The sequence below is a fragment of the Poecilia mexicana genome, unplaced genomic scaffold (assembly GCF_051168715.1).
Source record: "Poecilia mexicana isolate PSO_F unplaced genomic scaffold, ASM5116871v1 scaffold_20, whole genome shotgun sequence".
In the NCBI taxonomy this organism is placed as follows: domain Eukaryota; kingdom Metazoa; phylum Chordata; class Actinopteri; order Cyprinodontiformes; family Poeciliidae; genus Poecilia; species Poecilia mexicana.
Window position 1 is genome coordinate 4,958,614 of NW_028263389.1, and position 21,714 is coordinate 4,980,327.

The following is a 21,714-nucleotide window of genomic DNA, read 5'->3' on the forward strand; positions in this document are numbered from 1 at the left end:
TAACAAAACGTTTGAAAAGGTAAATTTTTGTGCCCCTTGTGATGTCATTGACCCAAACAAACAAATCTGTGTGTGCTTATTTATTGTATTTTCTTAAATTTTGTAATGGGAATCATGTCAACATTTGGTTTTGTTTTAATTTTAAGAGTACATATTTTAGTGGTAAAAATACAGCCCTGGACAGAATCTTTAAAATTTGAAAATTACGAACAAAAAAAATTCAAATCTGCCAGAATAACAAAGAACTAAACAAAATTCACAATAAATGTTACAGTAAAATAAGTACCTTTAAATCAACTCATCAGTGTGGTGCTTCCATATGTATTATTTCCAAAAGAAAACTTGTATTTGATAAGATTATGATGTGGGGTATAAATCATAATTGTGATGGCGGACCAGAGGGGAAATTGTGCAGCTATTTAAAGTTACGGAGAGTAAGGTCTATGTTGTAGTACTTACCCCACTCCAGAAGGTGGCAGCAGAGCAAAGAGTTTCTAAAGATCCAGGAAGAAGACGTTGTTTACATCCCTCAGACTTCCGGGTTGTCATGTTTGAGATGTGGTCATTCATTACTGCTAAATAGAATGAATTTGTCTGCCTGCTGATGGAGACGCTTCTTTCTAAGCTCCCCGACAAACATGTCCTCTTCCCGGCCTCCTTTGCCCTCCGACTGGCTTTGGTAGCTTATGGAGACTACCAGGACAGAACTATGGTGGTGAAGTACACGGATATAGACTACCATGTGTTCACAGATGCTGCCAGGTTCATCACACAGGTATCTACTCCCCTTTTATCAGCTGCTGATGCGTTTTTAAGAATGACAAAACTCAAAGCTAGGGAACAAGTTTTATTGCCTTTTTTTCTGTTTTGCTTCTGGGATTTGAATCAACTGCATTCCATATCATCTCTAAAAATTTTGTAGTACATTGAAAATTTTAAGCTAAGCTAAAAACGTCAATTGTCACTTTATAAGATGTAAAATATGTATACATTTTGTTCCTTCAGAGTACTTAGCATGCCATAACTTAACATAACTTTCTGCCTCGCTTATCATACCTACCACCAGGTGTCAGCAGAGGACGACAATGTATTCCAATTTGTATGTCAAAGATTGTAATATTGTGGCTGTCTAAATGAAACTCGCTATTTTCGTTAATTTTATGAACAGAAATCTTTGTGTTGTATTTTTTGGACAGGGCGAGTCTCCGTACAACAGGTCGACCTACCGCTACACCCCTCTGCTGGCCTGGCTTCTCACCCCAAACATCTACGTCGGCATGGTGTTTGGAAAGCTCCTCTTCATTTTATGTGACGTGTTGTCAGGACTGCTCATCTACAGAACTCTGTGTTTGAGAGGTCTAGACTGCAAGGTTTGACCCGTCAACATCTTTTTTTTTTTTTATTCTTTGATTTCTGCTTGTTTAGATAAGAAAAATGCTATCCGTTCCCTTACGTTTATTTTTAGACTGCAACCTGTGTGTGTTCTCTTTGGCTTCTCAACCCTCTGCCGATGGGAGTGTCGAGTCGGGGGAACGCTGAATCCATCCTGGCAGCTCTGGTGCTCGGGACTTTGCTTTGTATGGAAGGTAGGGGTACAACTAAAGATTATTTGAGTAATAGATTGTTATGTCGACTATTCTGACTAATTAATCGGATAAAAACAATTAGCACATTATACTCATTTTTCATTTAACCCCTTAAGCATTTTTGACAATATTAAAGAGACATTAGAAGATTAAAAATAACCACATATTAAAAAAAAGAACATAAACATTGTACTGTCTTAAATGCAATAACATAGGATTCCTTTAGTGTAAGCTTGATCAATTGTTTGATACTTTTTACTTCTAACATCAGCATGTGAAAACTTTATGCATGACTTAACATCAGTACAATGTAGCAAAAAGTGCTTAATAAGAGAGCAATTATTTTTTCTTTCGCTGAATGTAAACCAGGTTGAGTTAAACATATGGCACTTGAGTTCTGGGTAGAACATATTTACTGAAAAATGTTTTTTTATATATATATATGTCTTAAATGCAACTTTTTGTACAAGTTTGGCTTAATTACTGCTCTGAGTTTGTTGTTCTTTCAGGAAATTGCGTTTTTTGTGTCTTTGTATACTTCAGTTAAAGATAAATTGATTACTAATTTAGTTGAGGTTTATTTCAATAACTGATTAATCACTATTAATATAATTAATCTGATTTCAACCCTTACGAATAGTAAGGAATCTATGAACCCTCTGGGAGTTTAATGCCTCCATAAAGACTAGATGGATGTCACTGCTGCTGTCATGTTATCTCCGCAATCATGTGCTGATGCATTTTTTTTTTTCCTTTTAGCCAGGCATCTGGTGTGGGCAGCCGTGCTCTACGGCCTGTCGGTTCATATGAAGATCTATCCCATAACGTATGCCCTGCCCATTGCTCTGACCCTGAGAGCGCCGGAGGCGGGATCAGCGGAAGGCAAACCGACGCGGACGTGGAAGAAATGTGTCCTATTTCTCAGAAGTTTCCTGAGCCGCGACCTGATCCTCTTCGGAATTGTGGCCGGAGGAGTTTTCTCCGTGTTCACGGCACTCTTCTATTACATGTGAGGCAAACACATAAAGGTTTGATTTAGTCACTTCTCTCCAGGATGTTGTATATGGCGTAGTTTATTTTCATATACTTCATAGTACAAGCATTGTTCTTCATCATCTGTTGTTAGAAGTTGTAAAAAAAAAAAGGGGGCAGAAAAACAAAAGTTATGACTCCTCTGCTGTGGATGCAGGTATGGCTGGTCGTTTCTTCATGAGACGTACTTGTACCACTTGACAAGAAGGGACATCAAGCACAACTTTTCCCCGTACTTCTACATGCTCTACCTTACTGCAGGTACTCATCAGACTAGGCATGGTGGTGGTGATGGGGGGACAGTTCTTATTCTGGTCTGAGCTTATGAGAAAATAGGAGCTAAATCCAAGCAGTTTTTCTTTTTAAGTTCAAGACTGAATAAACGAACATGTGGTGCAGGTGTGTACAATATCTTGGGTTCATTCTTTTGCCTTTCTTGCTTTCAGACAGCAGGGGGAGCCAGTGGCTCGGCCTGGCAGCCTTTCTGCCACAGCTCCTCCTGCTGTTGGTGGCATCCTGGAGCTTTCACCATGACCTGGCCTTTGCCTGTTTCCTCAATACGGCCATCTTCGTCTCCTTCAACAAAGTGTGCACTTCACAGGTAACACAAGTTATAGACCACTCCAGATGTATCCTTAAGTCAGGGTTCCTAAGCAGTATTGTATGTCTGATGAAGTATGAAAAAATAAAATTGAGTTTTTGAAAATATTTTTTAAGATCTTTTTATTTTTTATATGCTTTTATAGGCAAAAGTTTATTATTTCTTAATGAAATTAATTGTTGTTTTTTTTTCAATAACATCTTTATCTTTTATTTGTCACGTCATACCTTGATGTTTTTTAACGTTGCCCATCAGTATTATGTTTTCGGACGTAACGACTAAATGCATGCTCAGTCGTATGGCCGAAATAAAACCTGGGTCGGGTTAAAATGACAAACAAAACACTGGATATTGCTTTGCTTTTGCAACAGGATAAAATGACCAATGTTCAAAAATTATACTTAAATTTTTTTTCTCTTAATGTCTACGATGTTGAAAAAAAGAACTCAAGACAAAAAAAAAGTCTAAAAATGTATGGGTTTAATATAATTAAATGTATGTTGTTAAAATGTAACTTATTTTTAATTGTCTGATTTGATGATGAAGAAAATGTGGGCTTTTTAATTAGCCTTGTGGAAATTGAATATATATATATATATTTTTTTTTTAATGGAGCGTTTGCATTAAAAGAGTTACTACTAATCAGCTCCGCTTGCTTTCCCTCATACTACTTACCACTAAATGTGAACCTGACATGTTTTATCTGTGTTTTTATTTTTTATAGGATAATTTTATTACTCTTTTGTTGTTATTATTATTACTGTTTATTTTGCTGTTTTTTTTTCAGCACTTTAGTGCAGCTGATGTTTTTAAAGTGCTTCATAATTAAGATGACGTTGACATACATTTTTATATTAATTCTCAGATATTTGGGGTATTTCTTCCTTAGACTGTGATTTGTTTGCTTACTTTTCAACTGAGTGGTTAGGGTTTTATACCTTAACGTAAATGAAGGGAATTGGAACATTTTCAACAAAACCATTGTTGAACTCATTGTGCATCAAACACATCCTAAAATCCACCAAAAACCATGTGGATTTTCAGGAAGCTTCTTAAATGTTTTTGTCCTGTAGTTTATGTGACAAATATTTTTAACCCTGCTGTAACAGAGAGTATATTATATTGATTAACAGATCCTGACTTGTTTCTGTTTCCAGTACTTCCTGTGGTACCTGTGCTTGCTGCCTCTGGTCATCCCACACCTGACTCTGTCAGTGAAAAAGGGTCTGGGTCTGCTGCTGCTCTGGTTCGCCGGACAGGTAATTCACCTTCACGTTATTTATGTTATTGTTGGGACAATTAATATCATCTCTCGTAGCTCTGACCATCTGAAATGTATATTTTTAATGTTTTTTTTTCTCTCTCTCATTTTCAACAAACTTACACAATGAGTAGAAGCTGTCATTGATAATTAACATGCTTGCAAAAAGATTGATAGTGCTTTAATGCTTAAGAGACATGTTTTTTACTCTGTATGGGGTCCAACGGGGTCACACTGACACTGTATGCATTTTTATAAGTGTGTTTTTTTTTTTTTTCTTTTTCTGACTGTTAATTTTTGGAAACGGACTGTCCTACGGGACAACCCCTCCTCCCCGCCCCGCCCTGCTTCCCCAGCTGTCCGACCGTGACATTTGCCACGCTGTACCAGAGCATCTTGCTAAGGCCGCGCCAAACCTTTGCCTGAATATGTCTGTTTTTACCCAAAACACTTAAAAAAAATTGCTTGCTAAAGAAGTTACAGTGAAAACCTTGTGAGAAATACTCGTAATTTTGAAAGTTTCCATTTATATCTTGCTATAAACTGACCAGCAAAAACAGAAAACACAAAGTTAAGTTACATTTTCAGGCTTCTTCTTCTGTGCTTCATCGGGTTTTCTCCCTACACAGGCTCTCTGGTTGGCCCCTGCCTACTTCCTGGAGTTCGAAGGCGTCAACACTTTTGTCCTGGTCTGGCTCGCCGGATTGCTGTTCTTGGTCATCAACTGTTTCATCTTGATTCAAATCATAACGCATTACAAACCCAGACCCCCTTCACAGAGACTGAAGGCCGAGTGACACTCCATTGGGTTGAAACAGGAACATCTACACTGCAAAAACACAAAATATTACCAAGTATTTTTGGTCCTGTTTCTAGTGGAAATATCTTGGTGCATTTGAAATATTCTGATAGTATTATGACTTTATTCTTGTCGTTTTAATTTGTTCTATTATAGCCCAAATACTCCCTCATCTATTTACAGTAGAAACTAGACCAGAAATATTTGGTTAAATTGTATTATTTTTGCACATATTATTCCAACCAGGACTCAAGCAGAGGAGACATTTGTATTTTGCTCAGTTTCTCTCAGCTGTCTTTTCATGGACTTCCTTCACTATAATCTAAATCATGTTGTCGGAGATCAGTCATATATTGTATAAAAGCCTCAGCTGGATTATCAGTTATCTGAGTTAAACCCTTGGATTACATGCTTATGTTGGCAGGCCGAAGCACTTAGATTCACAGCGATGCACAGACTGCAAACAATTATCACTCTGCTTTGTGTGGCCTAAAATCTTTGACTGTTTGCCCCCAAAATAACAGGAATTAGCAGATTTTCCTGACCTGTTGTTGGGAACAAAACACAGATTATAGACCTTCTGTTAGAGAATTTCCCTCTGTCTTCTTGTAAACTGAGCTCCAGGGCTAACTTAGAAGCCAGTTTTATGCTGGAGCTGTTTTACTTTGGGTAGGCCTTAATACTGCTGCTCACTTGTAGTTCTTGAACAAGGAGGGGCGCTGTGCAGACTGGATTAAATTCAGGTAAATCTGAGCTAAATCGTGTCATGGTGACCTGGATTCTGACCTGTAAGCTGCGCTTTGCTTTTCCACAAACTCTTAACATTCAGATGATATCCGCCCTGCAAACACATATAATTCAAGGCAAGGGTCCCAGTTCATATCAACGGGTGGGGGATAATGTTGATCAGAACAAGCTTCGCCGCAGCTGCAGTTCACAGTTTTCACCACTAGGCCGAAGCATTTGCCAGCGAAACGGAGCTCCGGAGCTCGGGCGTTTTTGTAAACCGCACAGATTAATCAACTGGAGCATGAATACGACTCAAAACAAACAGTGGTTCCCTTAATCTCGCCATACTTTCTCCTCCTAATCTCACATGGAAATCATCAAAGCGTTCACTTCGGTCCCGCTGATCCGGAGAGCGTTTGTTGGTGCTGCTGCAGCCCGGGGACTGACACCAGGAGGATACAATTTACGAGATAATAATACTTGTGCTTTGCTTGTCGTCTATGGCGGAAAAGGGTTGAATTTGTGGTGTTTTTCCAAAAACGTTTGTCTAAGTGACTTGGTTTGTGTGTCCCGTGTGGGGCCTGCGTGTTCGGGCTGACTCACGGTCAGCTGCGGCCTGAATACCCGGTTTATGAATCACCGGGTTGCACTGAGTAACCTTTCAGCTGGCCCGCTGCCTTTGGGCCCATACCTAAACCATTTTCATTCTTAACCGCCGTCCGTCTGGATACCACAACATTCTGGATTTTATTTTTGAAAGGAATCTGTTGACTGTAACAATGGTTGGGGCCTGTCCTCCTCAAACTGGTGTTATATTTTCTAAACGAGATGCGGTGCGTTCTGTCAGTACTAAGGAGTCACGAGAGGAACGACTGCTGAAGTTGCTGTTTTCACTCAGAACCAAAATCCAAAATGGCTTCCATGTGGTTATTAATATTTGCCATAATTCACTGTTGGTTCGTTCCTCAAGTCACCAGCCTCATGAACATGTTTCTGTGGTGTTGGAGTTTACATCATGTTAAATATTTTGTTGTTTGCATTGCTAGTGCCTAGTTAGCCTTTTACCCGAGCACTTCCGTTTGCAAACATGATTAAGTGGAATATTACGTTGTTTGTCGATTCAAATTTCAACCTCTGTGATTGAGTAGAATTCCTTGAAGCTTGCTTCAATAAATAACACATCCTCCAAAGATTCTGAAGTAAATTTCTTTACATCTAGTAGAGATCATGCTAATGCTAATTTGCTAATGGTGGAGCTAATTTTTTTTATTTATTTAGCCTGTTAATGTTTTTGCTAAATTTCAAAACATTTAGTGCACTTAGCTTCCTGTAAATCTATAAAATGAAGCACTAACCTGTAGCAAGTAATTTATTTCCATTTTATGTAGACATAATATGCAATGAAATGTAAAAGTCTTTCTCTTGCTTGTGTTAGAGCACTTTGGAGGAAAGCAGCACCTATAAAGCCTTTTCCTGCCTAACAGCAGGATGATTTTCCTCAAATTTTCAGTGCAAGTCCTTGGTCAGTAATGTCTGACCACTAGCTCATTCTTTGTTGTCATGGTAACCAACATGCTGCCAGAACCACATGGTAGTTTTCACTGTTTTCATCATGGCATTGGGTTTTTAATCAGACCTCCACCACTCAGAAGAAGTAAATAATCAGTTATTTCCAGCCACATAATGTATTTTCTACTTAAATTAACTTTTGCTCTCCTTTAGGTTAGAGCTGCAGCTGATCTGCTGATCCAGATTTTGGCCGATACTAATTTTTATATTTTTTATTAGAAAGTCCCTAAATACAGATACAAAGCTGCTAAGTTGGCAACACTGGTGTGATTATTTTTAGATTTTAGTGATGAAGGTGCTTCGGATCAGAGGGAGGGATAACTGATGTTGGAAAAGAGGGAAAACGTGAATTCATCACAATCGATAACCCCATCGCAAAATCCCATGTTTTCCTTATGCTTTGCGGCTCTAGTTTTTACTCCGCTGTCTGTTTGTATTGGATGCAAAAAGCACAGCCTATACTTAACACGTTCTATTCCTGGAATATGTTCTGAACATTGTAAAATGTTTTAAACTGCATTTTTATGGAACCACAGGAGCGTTTTAATTTTTTTGTTAGTTTTTTTTTTTTTTTGTCTTTTGTTTTTTTTAGTTTGGAAAATGATTTTATGGATGCAGAAATATGCTTTGGACTGAGCCTTGTGCTGATTTGCTCTGAGCGCTGCACTTCTTTCTTTAACCAAGCTAAAGCTGTTGATCAGTTTCGGACTCCAGGTAGGATGAGTACAACTCATAACCTGGTCGCAGAACCATAGTAGAGGAAAGCCTGAAATAACCCTCAAAGCCTTTGGATTGGCTGTTACGTGTCTAAATTGGTATTTCTCTTAAAGTGTATGGAGCATTGTAGCAAAAATGTAGTAAACTCCTGGGAGCCATTGGCTCAGATGACACCAGGAAGCCTGTGTCATTAAACTGCCTTTGACACAGAAGCCATTTAATGAAGACTCAAGCGGCTTAAGAAAATAAGCATTAAGGTGAGGTGCTTTGTTGTCCTTCATTAGCTAATTGAGGCAAACAAAGAGTTGGAGTCTTTTTAGTGGGAAGCTTCAATATTTTACTAACTTTAATATACCTTTGAGATGTCTGTTGGGTGGTATTCTTTCTTTTGATCTAATGTTTTTATTCAATGTATTTTTCAAGAATATTTTTTTATTCTGCAATCTGCAAATAAAAGCTTTAATCTAATTTTATGACTGTGCTTCAAAAGTTCTTATGAAGTATACTTAGTAGAAAGTTCCCACATTATGCACCAACCAAGCACACGCTTCAATGTATTTCTGTGGGATTTTTATGTGATGGAGCAACACAAAGTTCTCCACGAATGCAAAGTGGATGGAGGAAGATTTACCATTTTCATTTTTGTCATTTAAAAAGAGGAAAAAAAAGTAGTTTATTTGTATTCAGTTTCTTTTTAAGGCTGATTCCCCTTATTCATCACATGAGAGGTTAACTGTAATTTAATCTCCCCATATACACATTGGTTCAATCAACTTTATTCATATAAATAGGTAGATTTGATCAAATAAGGTCAGTCAGCCTTCCTGCCAGACAGGACACTTTACATCAATGTCACAATAAATATTAATATAACATCATTCAAAATGTTTTGGTGCTCAATACTTTAAAACATTAGTAACTTCTTTCCCCTTCATTGTGATTACGCTCTACTTTATGTTCTATCAACTCAAATCCCAATAAAGTAAACTATAGTTTAAAAAAATAAAAATCAGGGGGATGAACCCTTTTGCTAAACTCTGAATAAGTGCGTTAAAACTGTCTAATTATGGTTTCATATAGTCAGGTTTCTAACCCTCTTGTCGCTGAGAGGGTTTGGGAAAAGAAAACAAATGTATGTATAGTGTTTTTTTTTTGTTTGTTTTTTTTCCCCTTTGGTCCAACAAACATACAGAAGGTTGTTGGTGTCTATGCCGAAGAGTAGAGTTATATAAATGCTCATGCAACCTTTGCACTGTAAACGTAATACTGATCTCAGCCGACTCATATACTCACAGACTGCTCGTGCCTCAGAGTCCACAGCTGTCAGGACGCATCAGACGTGGCTCACACCACAGCTGCCCAGAGCGCCCGCTGCTGCCTCCTGATTGGATGTCCTCTTTCCGTCGCTCCTTTCCCCTCTCAGCGTCTCTTCTCACTTCTACGTTTGTCTCACTTTGTCTCCATCCGTATCATTGTCGATGCACAAACGCTTGGGCAGTTCAATCGAAGTTAAATATTCGAAATTTGCTCCGTCGTTTATTCTTCAGCTTTACATCTTTTTTTTTTTTTTTTTTTATACAGTATTTGCTGTTTTTGTAAAAATAAATAAATAAATAAATGTATGCCATGTGGATGAGAGCAGTGGGGAAATCCATGCCTCCACCTAGCAGTCATGTTTTTGAACTGAGGGAGGAAGCCAGAGTACCCTGAGAGAACTCCACTTTGGCACCAAATTTAATCCAGGATCCTTGTTATTTTCTGTAATTAAACTGACTGCCCCACTTTGCAGCCTTGAGAAAATTCAGAAATGACATATTTTGTTGCTCTTCAAACAGTCGAGCGTCATTAACGTGTGCATAAACAAACAAACTCACCTCCGACGCAACCGACATCTCCATATGCTGCTTAATGATCTATGTAACTCTTGGAGCTTGATGAACATAACTGGCATAAATACATTTTTGCGCAACGTTTCATACAATGTCATTAAAAAATAACCTCATTTTGTCGAACACATTATTTAATTTCTGCATTCTTGAGCAACACAAAGGGCATAATTCTGGAAAAACATAATTTTTGCATTTTATTGTAAACAAAAAAGCTAAAAAAAAAGTTTGGCATGCATTTGTTTTCCGCACCCTTTACACTGACGCCCCTGAATAAAAGTGGAAGAATTCACTTTATTGTTAAATAGGGCCTGTCTATCATCAGGGCAGACAACAGTTACATGTGGGGTACCCCAAGGTTCAATGCTGGGACCCCTCCTATTTAACATGTTTAATATGTTCCAACTAGCTCATGAGACTAGTTACCATAGCTACGCCGCTCACCAAGTGACTCTGAACCCATCCATCCACCGAACAGATGCTTAGATCAAAACAGATAGTTTAAAATGTAAAAAATACTTCTGTTAGTTTATAAATCACTGATCAGCTTAGCACCAAAACACATTAAAGGTCTTCTGTTGTCGTCGTAGCAATCTTCCAGACCTCTCAGGTCTTCTGGATATGGTCTGCAGAACCAGAACCAGACATGGAGAAGCAGCATTCGGCTTCTATGCACCACAAATCTGGAACAAATATCCATAAAACTGCAAAACAGCCGAAACACTGAGAACCTTTAAATCAAGCCTAAAAAAACCCCCTGGTAAACATTGATTTGTGGTATATTTGCCTGAAGAAATGTAATATTTATTGCTCGTTTCATAATTGACTGCTGTGTGACGTGCAGCGCTGTGAGCTGCCCGGTTGCTGATCATGTGAACTCGACTTGACTGGCGTTTTTTTTACTAGGTTGTTTGTCCTGCTGCCTAAGTGAGTTACTCAACTCTCTTTCCAAGCTAACATCTATCTAATGGGTGCTTGATATTCACTTACACGTGCACAAATGTACGTAAACACTCTCAATCATCCTAATTAGTCAAATCCCGGCACTAACTGATCCTGGCTCAGCCCAAAAGTCCCTGTAAGCTATACGCTAAGTGAGGAGAAACAAACACAGGCTTCTGAGAGGGATTAGAAGGAGGAGTGATTAGAGCGTCGCTGACAGTGTAAGGTGAGGGCTGCAGAGGTCCAAATTAAGGAGGAGTTTTAGGAAAACCTGGTGTAGCGATAGGTCAAAATAAAAATGAACCTGATAAAGCTTAAAAGCTGTGTTTCTTCGTCTTCTTCTAAAAGTTGGAATTAATTAATTTACACTATGGATACCAGATTATATTGGTTTCAGTGAATTTTTAATCTATATGGAGACTTTTCTCTCTTTTTTTTTTTAGCACAATGTAACGTATTGTTTGAGAAACCTGTATCTTTTTGATGAACAAATCTCTAATATTAAAGCAATACTAAGAGTAGTTGAGCAGACTCGCCTCCATTGGTTGCTACGCCAACAGTAACTATGGACCACAGCATATTCAGGCTTTGACATCATGTAAAGAGTCAGATCTGAAGGACATTGTCAGCTGGATGCCAGAAATGTCAAAATTTGCTCTTTTTTTTTGTTCATCTTCAGAGTTTATCACCAGCATGTTGAAGCGTACTCTGTTAGCTGCTTCAGTGTGAGGAGCAGGAAATAAGATTTCACCACAGAATATTTGCCGTTTGTTGAGCTTTGGCCTACTTAGGCGCTGCGGCCGTTCTGAAACCATTTTTTTTTTCCTTCCCAGATCTAATGAGTATAAACCTATGCGGTGTAACCAGGGATGAAACATAACAGGAACAAATTGTGAGCTTGTTTTTGTTTTCTGCGTGTGTGTAACTAGGTTACAGTCATATTTTGTTATAGAACTACAAAAAATATGTTCTGTTGCCAAGATAGTTCCCATATTTCACTGTAAATATTGCGAAAACATCCATGGCTTTGAGTTCCCTGCCTCGTTTCTTCTTCTGTGGTATTCTGTATTTTAGTTCTTTGGGCTTCCCTAAACTCTCAGCTTCTTGTGCTAAAGTGACGGCTTGAAGGAGATGTAGAGTCACTGTAAGCTCGCCTTTATGTCTTCATGGTTTTATGTTAATGTCAGAGAACAAATAGGACGACGGTGCCTCACGGCAAATACTTCATCAAAAAAAAAACAGCGCTATGCGTATATTTGTTTGTGTACAAACAAATTTCACGAGTTGGAAAAAAAAAAACAGAAGCAAACCTCTGTTTAGTTTCTGTCTTTGCGTCTCACTCTTCTACTGATTCCACTGTGACCTGACGGGTAGCAATCCCAGAATGCACTGCGGCGGACACTCCCTGTGAGAAATTAGGAGAACATTTGAGGCAGCAGCTCATTTTAAACAGCTGCTTTTCTAACTTCCTGCTGGGCATCTTCACTACTGCTAAAGCGGAAACAGGAACTAAAGATTTGGCTTCACCTTTGTCTTAATCTTATTTTATATTATTTTCTGAGTCATATCTCCAGCTGGTCATATTTTCTTTTTTGTTGACTTATAAATACTGCAACATTTTTAGATGAGTGGGTGAGAAACGTACATCGAAGTGAAAGGGACCTATGACGTTTGCAATATTCATGTATTCATGTTTTTGCACACCGCACTGATTCCTCTACAGTCACAATAACTTTGCTTAAACATGATCTCTTCATTATTTTCCGATACAGTATGTGGAGTTAAATATCTCGTTAGAACTGATGTGAAAAAGCAAAATAAAGCAATCTGAGAAGAATCAAAATCCACTTTTTTTTTCCAGCTCAGATCCGTTTTGACGAAATCGTCACACAATCGTTTTTTTCTAAAATTATCCTTATTTTTTCTCCTGAGAGACGGTACATGCAGACAGAGTCTTTGAATAATTCATTTGCTCCATCTCTTACAGTCGAAGTGAGCGGTGCAGAACGTTACTTAGTAATGTAATGAGGAGAGAACAGTGTTGACCGTTTTCCGGCCTTTTCCTTCTGCTTCTCTTCCAGGTTTATATTGGAATTCTGCGACTCGTGATCCTGCCGGATTGTGTTTTTGTCGTCAAGTTTCCGATTTCGTCAACTGCGTTTGCGGAGTTTTCGTGACTGCAAAGGAGTCTATATTGACCCATTTTATTGTAATTAAAATGGGTGACTCTGACAGAAAAGGGAGCGTGGGAAATTTAGCCGGGTGCTGTTCTCAGCTCTCTGTAGGTGCAGGAAGCATTTCGGAAGCAGCAGAATGTGTGAAAGTTTTCAAACTTAATGAAAATTTAACAATCGTCCATCGCATAGATGAATGCAGAAGCAGTTGTTTCATATATTTTGACAATTTCTGTTTTTCTAGTTCTTAATCTTTGATCTCAGAAAGTTGCTCTATGAATTTCAGCAGAAAGCCAGGCTTTTTCGCCCCCATGTGATTAACTCTAAATGCTTTTCAACTGGATCTAGACATCAACCAAACTCTTCTATGTCTGTATTCTTAACATTTCCCCTTTCATGCTTTTTAAAAAGGTGGACACCGTCCAGCTCTTTTCATCTAATTTATGAAAAGACCTTCCCCATTTATTTATTTTTCCCCAATTTTTTTTCTTGCTGTACAATCAGAAAAGGGTTGGCCAAGTTCAGCTTTCATTGGAGTTTTGCAAAGAGGAAACTTTTGCTCTCTAAGAAAAACACAGAGGCCGGATTGGAGTTTGCCAGGGAGGGAAGTAGACAAACCCAGGATCATTTGGAAACCGTGACGGGGGACGTATAAAATATAAAGCATTCTGGAAAATGAACCTGGTACCAAATGTGAAGCGTAGATGTGGAAGAGTCGTGGTTTTGGGATGCCCAAAACATCCAAGTGTGAAAACTGGCTATAGCTAAGACATATGAACTTGTGGGTCCAGTTTTAAGGCCAAATCTTGATCTTATTGATTTGTCGTGGGATGACTTGAAACATGCGGTTCAGGAGAGACGAACAGGACTGGAGCAAAGTTTCCTTAGTCTAACATCAGAGGTCGGTGTATGGCTAAAACAAGCTTCTCACAAATGGTATTTCAGCTTTAGGGGGTTAAAAATAACTACACCACATTGGCCAAAAGTATTTACCCATCCACCTTTCCAAACCGGCTTTCTGTTCTCACTCCATAGGAGTTCAGCGGAGTTATGCCCCACCAAGCTGGCCTTGCTTTGTGCTTTGGTTTGCAGTCAAGTTGGAACAGGAAGGGGCCATCCTTACACTGTTCCCACAAAGTCGGTTGGCATGAAATCCTCTGAGATAACTTGGCATGCTGTGGCGCTCACAGCTCTTTTTTACTGAAACAGTGGGGCCCAGCCCAGCTAATGAATAACCGCCCCGCAAAATAATCCCACTCGGTGCCACCAGGTAACAGTCGTTCTCCCGGCAACTGCCAAACCCAAACAAGCCCACGGGATTGTTGGAAAAGGGATGAATCAGCGCCGCACGGTGTACTTAGCAAACTGCTTCTGATATTTTGCGTCGCTCTTGACGATACAAGCTTCAGATTCTATCACTCGGCCGTTCCGTGTAGCTTCCCATGCGCTGTCCTTAACCCAGTTTGAAGGACACACATGAAGTTTAGAGGTCGGTAGCTTTCAACTGGAGAAAGTTGGGGAAATTTCTGTGCCACAGCTTCTGCCTGAGATGTGGTTTACCACTCAGTAACCGAGTTGTGGTCGTTCCCAATCTCTTTTAATGCTGCTAACGGTTGATGGTGTAATAGTTGTGAGGGAGTTTTATGGCTGGACTTTGTCTGCAGACGTCGTTTGTATCACCCTACGATGCGAATTCCTCAAAACTCCCGAGACCTTGCCATTATTTGACGAATGTTTCTCAAAACTGTGAAGAAGTCAAACTCTTCAAATAGAAATGGAGACTGAGAGGAAATGAAAATGTCTTGAATTATTCATGTCTTCATTACACTGTCCATGTTTCAGAGTTTCAACATGATATGTGCAGCCAACTAATCCTTAAACCAAACTCTCTCTCTCTCCAGGCTCAGAATCCTCTACACACATCAGAAATTATGGAGATTTGTACGACTATTACCAAAAGTTAAACTGAGCATTAAGGCTCAAGAGGAAGGCTCACGGGTCTGTTATTATTTCAGTGTGCGATGTTGGCGTTCAGGGGACGGCTCCAAACCGAGCGTGTCGGGTGTACGTTAGCTCTCTCCGCCTGGCAGGAGGAGTAATCCCGCTCTCCCGGGAATCCCGGAGATCAGGAGCTAACCGCGGCTTTTAGGTTTCATGTCCCCTGGCTCGCTCTCCGTTCTCTCTCTTTCTGGGGGGATACCAGCGGGACCCCGGGCCCTCCGCCCCGTCCCAGGCAGTGGAGAACGATGTGCGGTGGGGACTGTCAGGCCAGCTTCGCAGCACATTAATCATAGAACGAATGCGGCCAGCGGCGCTACGTATCCTCGCTGTTGTTTATGTATTATTAAAAGATTAAAGATAATCCAGAGGAGGAAACTACACTTGGTAAAATGTTTGAAAAATTCAAAGGCCATTAAGGAGACAAAGATGCTTAGCGAACAATAAAATGTGGTTATTGTTGGAGCTCTGGAAGGACGAGCAGCAGACTGTCAGACCGACCGATTTAATATGCTGCTCAAAACTATTTATTCGCCCATTATGTTTGCTGTAAAAAATTATATAAAATATGTTTTTATTAATGCTACAAAAGACTTTAAAAAAATGTCCGACTGTACAAACAAATTGAAGGTGTGACCGTAGATTCAAGTCATTAGATGAAACATTGCATGATATTTGTTTGAAGAGACAAGATTTTAGTGATGCTTTTTAGGAAAACTATGAGTCAGTTTCTTGTTTCCAAAAATCACAAAATTAGCTTAAAAGTATCACAATTAAGTCTACTGACCAATGATTTGAATGTGGCTGCCGCACTTCTCCTTCTCTCGCCATGTATGTTAACATTTTGAAAATAAAACCATACGACAGATCAAAACATGTGGACATTTTTTGTGAAGCAACAAATCCTCGTGTGCGTTTGAAGTATTTATGTCACTTTTGCTGCACTCCTCATCTTGAATATGGTGTGTATGCCGGGATCAGACGTGTGAAGTTTACAGTGTTGCGTCATGTCATGATTGGGTCGTTGACGTCATGCTTCATTAACCAGAGGGTAATGACCCTCTGGTTTTTATCAAGTCCAAAGTCAGATAAAGTTCTTCCAGTGCTTCCTTATTTTGACAAACTTTATGGAGAAGCTGATTTCATTTGCAGGACTTGGCACTCTTTGGTGTGCGCACACACACACACACACACACACACACACAACTACCAGTACCCAGTTTATTGACCTTTTTATCACTGTATTTGATTGGCCAGAAAAATGGCCTGATCTAAGCTCCAGAAAAATCTATGGAAATATGTCAGTGTTATGATCCTCAGGTCAGTTCATTTATTTTGCCCTTTGTGCTTTTGGATGTTGTTCACTTTGATTAATGTTACTTCCTCTGGCTCCCAGTTCAGCTCTCTGTTTATCATTCACCTTCCCTGAGCCTGCTAGTCTCCTCCACTTCATAGCAGTTGCCTGATTCTCCCTGCCTGCATTCTGCCTCAATATGGGTATTATGTAAAATTGTCGTTTTAGAGCTATGGTTCATACTATAATGTTATTCTGGAGTGTTGGTTTGATTCTTTCTGTTTAATGTCTGAAATTCTTGAATCTCCATGGCAACCACTCAGGAGTGCCCAAACGCTAGGCTCTCACAAAGCTCCGCCCATTTCCACGAAGATCCTCTTTGGAGCTTCAGTGCATTGGCTGAGCTTCCGCCGCACAAAGCGTGGCTTCCCCACTCAGCTCCTTCAGACTAGCCAGCAGCAATTAGCAAACACCTGGTGGAACTGCAGTGAAACGTTGGTAAAAATGGTGTTAAATGTGCGATGACTTCCTGAAGGTGGAATGTCGGAAAGAGTGGGTGCTTCTTAAAGAGACAGAGGGCAATTTCAAGGCGTCAAACTGTGAAGTCAAATTTCTTTGTGAACATTTTTCTAGCTACTGAAGGTAACAGTTGATTGATTGTCCTATAAAATAGCAATGTGTGTCTGGGAAATAAATAATACCACCTTTTAAAAACATCTGTTCACTGGTTTTGATAATTTTTTGCTGCCTTTATGGCAGTCATGCCTCAAGTGATTTTCAGACAAAAATTCAACATCCAGACTCTTTGTATGTAAAGAAAATCTTTAATATTTAAGTCCCATTTGCAAAAACATAAAAACATTGGAAGACACTGCATATATATATATGTATATATATATATATATATATATATATATATATATATATATATATATATATATATATATATATATATATATATATATATTCGCTACCTTGCAGCTACCTCCTCCATGAGATAAGCCTCTTTTTTTTGACAATTATCAAAAAGATATCAAGAAAAACCATTTTGTTTCTTTACGTTAGCAAAACGGGGAGAGCCTTCAAATTTAGACTTTTTGTTTTTTAAATTATACACTTACCATTTACAAATAAATACAAATCATGAAACATTTATTGACATGAGCACGCGCACACATGCACACAAAAAAGAAAAAGGACAAATCCACGACAGTGACACTGTGTGCAGTTGTGCGTGACGACTCAAACACGTGTCTGGGTAGGCTGAACTTCAACTGAACTATTTCCCAGTAGTGCAATTCAGAAGCTACGACGGTAGCTTCACAGAACTGAGACTCAGATTGGATTAGTCTTGAATGACTTTGTGCAACAATAACAACAAAAAAAAAATAATAAAAAAAATACTGACGTGAACACAAAAGCCAGATGCATTTGGACAGAGTAGACGACAAGGAAAGCTAACATTTCTCCCAATGACAATGTGTCAGATCTGCAGTGAGATGTAAGCTGGTGAAACGAAAATAAAACATATAATGATCTAGATACACTTTTAATGTGCTCGATAAATTAGGCGTGGGAAATCCGTCACGTTTGTCTTGACTGACTGCTTCAGTCAGAAAACATCCCGATGTGCTCGCATCGTATTTGTGCTTTAGGCACAGAAAGACTGATTTCACTCCCTTCATTTCTTCCAAAATGAGCTCAGAGCCGTGCAGCAAACGCAGGGCGACGCATCAAACCGTGGCCTGCTGATGAAAACACACCACAGAGACGTGGATGAGGCTCTGAGTTCCTCTACTTGCTGGGTTCAACCCAACAAGTGCTGTTGAATAAGATGCAAAACGTTCTTTGGCCTTACTATTAGTTGAACATGTTTTGGTGATTACCTGCACATGGACTGTGCTCTGCTGGTGTAGTTTGTAAAATCATCTCAAAATAAAGTAGTCTGTAGTGCTATTTTTAATAAACTTTATGCTAAAGCATTGGGATATAATGTTTTTTTTTTTTAAATGTAAAAAAAAATCTAGTCCAACACAAAACGTTTGTCGTTTGGTGGATTTTAAATGAGATGAATTGAAGTTCATTACATAAGCAATAAAAGACAAGCAAAGACGATTCAATTTCACATGATTTGAGTGCGTTATCTTGAACGATGACACTTGTTTATTTTTGTTTTATTACTATAGATAAGAATTTTCAAGTTTCTGCAATTGTAATGCTTGATTTCTGATCACATAGCGCCTTGCAGGTATTTATGCCTGGCTGACTTTTTAGCATTTTGTCATGTTGCAACCACAAGGTTTTATCATTTATGTCGCGCCTGACTTCTCGCACCTGAGCGACGATTCTATGGTAGCTCTTCCAGAGTTGCCGCACAGAAAAAAAAATTATGTACATAGTAGTAAATCATTTTGAAGTTTGGGGTTGATAATTTTTAAATCCACTAGGGGTATTAATACTTTTAATACACATCTGCTGCTGCAAAACAATATCTTAAATAAACGGATATGTCATAATTTATACACATTGATGGAAAATGTCAAGTACAAAGAGAAACATGAGGGCACAAATTGGTGAGATTGTCTCAGTGAAAAGCCAAATCTTAATATATCTGGCGTTCTATTGCATAAGAAAAGCCTTTCGAGTTTTTTTTCTTTTGTTCCATCTAAAGTTTGATTTAAATTCCTTGAAAGTGATCACATTACATGAATGGGGTTTTACACGGCACGCACGTTTTTGGATACATCAAAATAATATTCAAAAATGACTTCAAAGTGCATTATCCTAAACATCAGTTTAAACGAAACTGTCAGCGGATGTAAGTTTTCTCCTGTGTACAAAGTTTAGAAAAATAAAACAGTTCCTTGCAAAATCCAGGTGTAACAATACAAAAACTAAAGAAAATTTTTTTCTTGGACATTTTGCTCACTCTCACTAAATTCAAAAGTGCTATAAAACCAAAACCTGTACCTTTTTTTTTTTTTAAGTAACATCTTCTGAAAGTCAAATAGTTGATTGTCAAAACAGATTTTTGAACCTGAGACCTCTTCATTAAACTTGAGAAAAATGTCTGACATCGTGGTAGTCGTGGTAACCCTTCCTTTGTAATGCTAGCACACGTGTACGTGAAACGCTAAAGGGGAAAACAAGTTAATACGTACTGATTTGTTTGTGTCTGTGTGTAATTGTGCGTGTGAAGGGGGGTTGTGTGAAGGTAGATATCTGCTGATGTGTTCACGTGCGGCCGCCGTCCTCTCACTGCATGTAAATGTAGGGACTGGACTTGTGGTGGCCCGTGCTCATCACACATGGCATAACGTTCCTCGAGCCGCCCATCATGGACTGGTTCATGTCGTGGCCGTTCTCAGACCAGGGCGGGGAGTCCATCGGCTCCCGTTTGATCGAGTGGATCAAGCCGTGACCTTTGAACTCGTAGGCGCCGTGCTTGCTGTAGTCCAGGTGCATGTACGCCTTCTGAGGGTAGACGTTTGGCTCCATGAGGTTGACCGGCTGGTTGCTGCATAGAGAGTCCGAGTGAGAGAGTCTCTGAGGACTGAACTGGTTGGAGTCGCCGTTACTGACCAAGTCTTTGTCGCACTTCAGCAGACGAGCGGCGCTGTTGACCGCGTAGCCGGGGTAGGCGCCATTGTTGTACGTGGGGCTGATTCCTGCTTTCCCTCGTTGGCACGGGGAGTACTGCGGGTCGTAGTAGTCCGTTTCCGATTTAAGCTGCAGGCCAGTGCTTGGGTCGTACGCCCCGTTCCCGTAGTGACGGTCGATGGTGGCCTGGTTGCGGCAGGCCCAGGTTTGACCGTACGTCTCGCATCCGTTCTCCGAGTCGGAGTCGTGCTCTATCTTGATGGGCGGCATCTCGGACATCATGTGACCTTCGTAGCACTCCCCGAAGTCGTTCTCGCTCTTCACCAGGTCTACGCAGTAGGCGTCCGCATCCGACGACCCATACAGCTTTGACACGTACACGTCTGCGCCCCTGCCACCGTGGCAGCTCGGCGAGAGGCGGTAGGGCTTCCCGTACTGGCCAGTCCTGTTCAGGCGGTTGGATGGGACGTAGCCGACTCCCTGGGCGGCTCTGACGGGCCCCATCCGCTGCCGCATGGGCCACCCTCCGCCCAGGCCCGCGGCCGCGCCTTTGTGGTCCGTCACGGAGGACTTGCAGAAGTTGAGGGGTTCCTCCTGACCATAGAAGCCGTCGGAGCCACACTTGAGGTTGTCTTTGCAAAGAGGGGACCAGAGCGTGTGGTGGCTTCGCTGTGTAGCGCCCGGATGGGGACAAGTGAAGAGAAGAGGGTCTGTCATGTCACCCATTCCTCCACCAGTGGAATGTCTCCGAAGGTGTTCCCCACGCTCACTACGGAGGAAAAAACAGAGGCAGCATTTATTCACAAGTTCTTCTTCCCGGATACCAGCCAACATGTGAATTCAGTATGAAGTTTTGTCCTTTCTTTCTTGAGGGACTTATGAACAACATCTGATTAGCAAGCTGATGTAGCAATGGGTGACACGGTACAGATATGCTCTCAGTAGCATATTGCAGAAAAAAAAATCACAATTACTGGTGACCCCAGTTTCATCTTTCACTGTAGTGCACAGTCAGAGGAAGAGGAAAGAGCTTTTTCATCATGCTAAAATGACTCAGCACATTTCATACATGACAGGGAGGAACCTGAGGAGCAATTCAGGGCGAGAATTGTAACATTATTAGTTTTGTTGATCCAAGAAGGCTTTTGAATTTTAAAGGAAATGATGTTCACCAAGCTGCAGGGCGGAGATTTTTCTGGTAGATTAAAAATGATGTGTTTGGGTGAAAACCTTGTGGAAAAAAACTTGCTTTCACTCGTGACATGTGAGGGAATGAAGGGTGTTGTACATTTTGAGATTGTTCTATGATGACTTTTATCTGCTTTGAGTTTCTTCTTTCCTGCAAGAGTTTTGAAGGAAGTGAAGTGTTTTATAAATGTACAGATATTTTCGTCTAACAATAAAGATGTTTTACTACTTTATCCCAAGAGCACAATTGTGTTACCATCTGTCTTTAGCATTGTAAAGATGGAACAAAACACGTTAATAAAAATGCCCATTGATGTCAAAAATGTGGTTAACAGCTG

General features: G+C 40.0%; 2 protein-coding genes across 2 annotated transcripts in view; one reads left to right on the plus strand and one right to left on the minus strand.

Moving 5' to 3' along the window:
- The first annotated feature begins 508 nt into the window (after positions 1–508).
- Positions 509–8,762, plus strand: pigm (phosphatidylinositol glycan anchor biosynthesis, class M). The gene is made up of 8 exons (XM_014981428.2): positions 509–775; positions 1,197–1,370; positions 1,466–1,586; positions 2,346–2,595; positions 2,776–2,879; positions 3,065–3,219; positions 4,377–4,478; positions 5,110–8,762. Exons 1-8 carry the CDS (start codon positions 605–607, stop codon positions 5,275–5,277), a joined length of 1,245 nt encoding a protein of 414 aa, XP_014836914.2. The 5' UTR covers positions 509–604; the 3' UTR covers positions 5,278–8,762.
- An 8,630-nt stretch (positions 8,763–17,392) lies between these two features.
- ahrra (aryl-hydrocarbon receptor repressor a) overlaps positions 17,393–21,714 on the minus strand; it is a 71,953-nt gene continuing 67,631 nt past the window's right edge. The window contains exon 9 of the mRNA XM_014981426.2: positions 17,393–20,957. Within this exon, the coding sequence (XP_014836912.2) occupies positions 19,844–20,957 (1,114 nt within the window). The 3' untranslated portion in view covers positions 17,393–19,843. The remainder of the gene's footprint in view (positions 20,958–21,714) is intronic.